This window comes from Artemia sp. Qi Xiang Cuo, chromosome 8 (assembly GCF_049724085.1).
Source record: "Artemia sp. Qi Xiang Cuo chromosome 8, ASM4972408v1, whole genome shotgun sequence".
Classification (NCBI taxonomy): domain Eukaryota; kingdom Metazoa; phylum Arthropoda; class Branchiopoda; order Anostraca; family Artemiidae; genus Artemia; species Artemia sp. Qi Xiang Cuo.
In genome coordinates, this window is record NC_142801.1 from 49,377,772 (window position 1) to 49,382,540 (window position 4,769).

The following is a 4,769-nucleotide window of genomic DNA, read 5'->3' on the forward strand; positions in this document are numbered from 1 at the left end:
ATACAAGAACTACTTATTTAACACAAAAATTTCGTTTTTAATGGGCACCAAGTAAAGAAAAACCACACGGAATCAGGCAACCGAGTCTCTCAAACCCCGTAAAGCTCTTTTAAAAGATACAAGAACTACTTATTTAAGACCAAATTTTCGTTTTTAATGGGTACCAAGTAAAGAAAAACCCCACGGAATCATGCAACAGAGTCTCTCAAACCCCGTAAAGCTCTTTTAAAAAGATGCAAGAACTACTTATTTAACACAAAAATTTCGTTTTTAATGGGCACCAAGTAAAGAAAAACCACACGGAATCAGGCAACAGAGTCTGTCAAACCCCGTAAAGCTCTTTTAAAAGATACAAGAACTACTTATTTAACACAAAAATTTCGTTTTTAATGGGCACCAAGTAAACAAAAATCACCCGGAACTCGACAACAAATTCTCTCCAACCCCTTAAAAATCTTTTATAATGAACAGAAACAACTTATTTAAGACAACATTTTCGTTTTGAGTGGACACCAAGAACATAAAAACCACACGAAAGCAGGTACCCGAGTCTCTCAAACCCCGTAAAGCTCTTTTAAAAGATACAAGAACTACTTATTTAACACAAAAATTTCGTTTTTAATGGGCGCCAAGTAAAGAAAAACCACACGGAATCAGGCAACCTAGTCTAAAACCTCTTTTAAAGAACATTTAATAGTTTAAAGTTAGTAGTTTTAATCACAAAAATTTAGTTTTTTTAGGGCATTAATTATAGAAAAACCACACGGGATCAGGCAACAGAGTTTCTCACACTCCGTAAAACTATTTTAAAAGATACAAGTATTACTTATTTAACACAAAAAATTCGTTTTTAATGGGAACCAAGTAAAGAAAAACCACATGGAATCAGGCAACAGAGTCTCTCAAACCCCGTAAAGCTCTTTTAAAAGATACAAGAACTACTTATTTAACACAAAAATTTAGTTTTTAATGGGCAACAAGTAAAGAAAAACCACATGGAATCAGGCAACAGAGTCTCTAAACCCCCTTAAAGCTGTTTTAAAAGATACAAGAACTACTTATTTAACACAAAAATTTATTTTTTAATGGGCACAAAGTAAAGAAAAACCACACGGAACCAGGCAACAGAGTCTCTCAAACCCCGGAAAGCTCTTTTAAAATATACAAGAACAACTTTTTTAAGACAAAAATTTTGTTTTTATTGCGCACCAAGTAAAGAAAAACCACATGCAATCAGGCAACCGAGTCTCTCAAACCCCTTAAAGCTCTTTTAAAAGATACAAGAACTAATTATTTAACACAAAAATTCCGTTTTTAATGAGCACCAAGTAAAGAAAAACCACACGGAATCAGGTAACAGAGTCTCTCAAACCCCTTAAAGCTCTTTTAAAAGATACAAGAACTACTTATTTAACAAAAAAAATTCATTTTTAATGAGCACTAAGTAAAGAAAAACAACACGGAATCAGGCAAAAGTTGACAACATTGTCAAAACATCACTTGTGTATTATACAGTACACAATCAACCCTTCTCCCCCAAAACACTTTTCAGCCATTTCTTGTTAAATTTTTTTATTTCTAAACTATTTTAAATTGACAGCACATCGAAGTATTCGGAAATGCAAAACGCTTTTCTTTTTTTCTCCACCTTAACAGGATCATATTTGCAAATCCTAAAGAAACGGAACTGTGGATAACACCTGAGTGATAGACAGCTTTCCCTACAAAACCATTCCTAAATACGCAATTTGACAATCTTTAATTTTCGATAAAAAAAAAACAAAAAGCGGGGAATCCCCGCTCGTAATTGCTAATCACTTTAACCCTTTTTCTCCATCGTCAAGTACATGCTATGGAAAGACACCAAGGAACATAAGCCCTTATAATAGCGTAGGAAGGAACGTAAAGGCCCCAAATAGCACGGGAGGGAACATAAACCCTTAGAATAGCATGGGAGGGAACATAAACCCTTAAAATAGCATGGGAGGGAATATAAGCCCTTAGAATAGCATGGGAGGAAACATAAGCTCTTGGAATAGCATGGGAGGGAACATCAGCCATTATAATAGTATGGGAGATAACATAATCCACCCAAATCCATAATTACATGCTCTGGAAAGACGCCAAGGAACATAAGGCAAGTAAATCCATAAGTACAAACTCTGGAAATGTTTTTCCTATATGTCTTGGCAAATAGCATGGAGATTCCTATATGTCTAAGCAAAATGGAACCTAGGACTCTACTAACATCGTAGAGAGAGGTTTAATGGATGATACCTTTTTTGTACTGTCATTTACAGCCCCTTTAGCAACCTCCGTTCGTTAGTTTTCCACAAAATAAAATCTTATACAAATTTGCACGATATTGCATAGACTTGACCAAAGAATATTTTTATATAACAGTAGATTTTGATAATCATAGGCAGCGCAACAGCGCTGCCTAAGTAAAGAACGATGTTGGTACAATGTTTTTTTTTTTTTTTTTTTTTTTTTTTTTTTGTCGGTCTTAGACCATGGCACTTCGTATCGAAGGAGTTGTCGTAGAAACTCTGAAAATGGCTCGTTCAATAGGAAATTTGAAGGGCTTGTGCCCTTTTTAATAGTCAAAAGTGATGGGAAGGCAACTAACACCACTTCCGAGCCCGCCATTTCACCAAACATATCCAATCAACATTTTGAGATAGCCATTTTGTTTAACGTAGTTAAAAGATATAGAAATTATATCCTTGAAGAGGAAACTCCCCCTACAGTCCTCAGGTTAAGGGTTGTAATTTATGCCCTCGGGGCATAAATTACTCTGCCTGTTAGGACCCTTGCCTCTTAGGGCTCGGTGAGCAGCCTGTCCCAAGCCAGGATAGGAGGAGGGTTAGGCGGCAGGCTAATCCCCTATCCCTGCAAAAAGTTTAGATGATTTTGAAAACGACAACGAAAAGTTTCGGACCTAATTTGATCTCTCTGGTGACGACTACTGGTCGTCCCCGGACATGATTTTTGACAGTGAACGAACCTTTTCGTCTTGCTTTTTGGAATGTCAGGACTGTTAATCCTAACACACAACCAGGTCGTCTAGCTGCTGTTATTTAAGCTGTTGTTTTTTGGGGTTTGGGGGGGGAGGTACTCAGGTTAGGCTGTATTTAATATATGGTATGCTTTACACTCAAGAATTCTTCAATCATATAAGATTGAAATATCAGCTATTTCTGAAGCCAGGCTCACTGGCTCTGGTTCAATATATGTTGATAACTAAGTCCTTTTCTCAGGAAAAGGGAAGAGGCGCGAAGCAGGAGTTGCCGTAGTTCTCAATAAACAAGCAAAGAAGCCGATGTTGGAATTTGTACCAATGAATGAAAACATTCTTAAGACTCGTTTTGAAAGCTGGCAATCTAAACTTACCGTCGTTGCAGTCTATGCCCCCACAAACGATTCTGGTGGAGACACGAAGGACAGTTTCTATAGTGATTTGAACGACATACTCAATACAGTACCTGAGCACGATGTATTGTGTTGTATGTTGTATGTTGTATGTGGCGACTTTAATGCAAAAGTTGATAGGGATAACAGTTTTGCGCCTGATGTGCTAGGCCGCAATGGCCTGAGTGTTATCAATGCTAATGGAGTGCGTCTAGTTGATATGTATGCCAGCTGTAGCCTGGTAGTAATTGGATCATGGTTCCCCCATTGTGAAGTACACAAATATACTTGGACTTCACCTGACGGTGTTACAAGAAGCCAGATTGACCACATATTAGTGAAAAAGCGTCATAGACGATTGCTGGAGAATGTGCGAACTTACCGTGGCGCAGATACATACTGTGACCACCAACTGGTGATTACCAGTTTCAAACTTAAGCTAAAGACCTTGAAGAAATGTAAAAACCCTATCAATTCCTTTGACGCCCGGAAGCTCCATGACAAGAGTCTTCGACAAGCGTACTGTGTGAATCTTGCCAATAGGTTTGCAATTCTTTCAACTGAAGACACAACTGGAACAGTAAACAAGAGATGGGAGTCTATTGGACGATGTGTGTGGGGTACCGTCGAAGAAAACATCGGGTATGCAAAAAAGAAAAGTGAGCAGTGGATCAGCGACAAATCGTGGAAACTTATGAATAACCGAAAAGAAGCCAAAATCATGTTGGAATCATGCGAGAGTGAGTCCACTGTCGAGTATTAAGATTTTATAAGGAGGCCCACAAGGCCGTAAAGCAGTCTACCAAAGCTGATAAACGGCTCTTTCTTGAGACAAAGGCGGCTGAAGTAGAATCAACCGCCAGTAAGGGTGACATTCTGACAGTCTATCGTATCACAAAGGAAATAACTGGAGACTTCAGAAAACCGGCACCTGCGATTGAAAGTAAGGCTGGCCAACTTCTTACAAAAAAAGGAAGACATTGATAAGAGATGGAAGGAATATTTCAATGAGGTACTAAAATTTACACCACCTACAAACCCTGTATCCTCTCCAACTGAGCTACCGTTCCTCCAACTTGACATAAGTGAAGAACCTATAAGCCTGCTTGAAGTCTTGACAGTATTACATAAGCTTAAGAATGACAAAGCTGTAGGAGTTGATGGTTTACAGCCTGAACTCTTGAAGTATGGAGCTGAAGTCATTTTCGAGCCCCATCACAAGGTTATTTCTCTGATATGAGGATCTGAAAATATTCCCACCGATTGGAACAAAGGGGTTATCGTCAAGCTCTTTAAGAAAGGCAGAACAACCGACTGTAATAACTGGCGAGACATCACTCTGCAGTCGGTAGGGAGTA

At 38.4% G+C, this 4,769-nt stretch overlaps 1 protein-coding gene across 1 annotated transcript; it reads left to right on the forward strand.

Annotated features, from left to right (window-relative positions):
- Positions 1-3,340: 3,340 nt before the first annotated feature.
- LOC148949509 (protein CFDP2-like) lies at positions 3,341-4,174 on the forward strand. The gene has a single exon (XM_089092713.1). It carries the CDS (start codon positions 3,341-3,343, stop codon positions 4,172-4,174), a length of 834 nt encoding a protein of 277 aa, XP_088948839.1.
- Positions 4,175-4,769: the final 595 nt, after the last annotated feature.

Excerpts from the sequence above, each read along its gene's own strand:
- LOC148949509 (XM_089092713.1), top strand. The coding sequence starts at position 3,341 with ATGAATGAAAACATTCTTAAGACTCGTTTTGAAAGCTGGCAATCTAAA.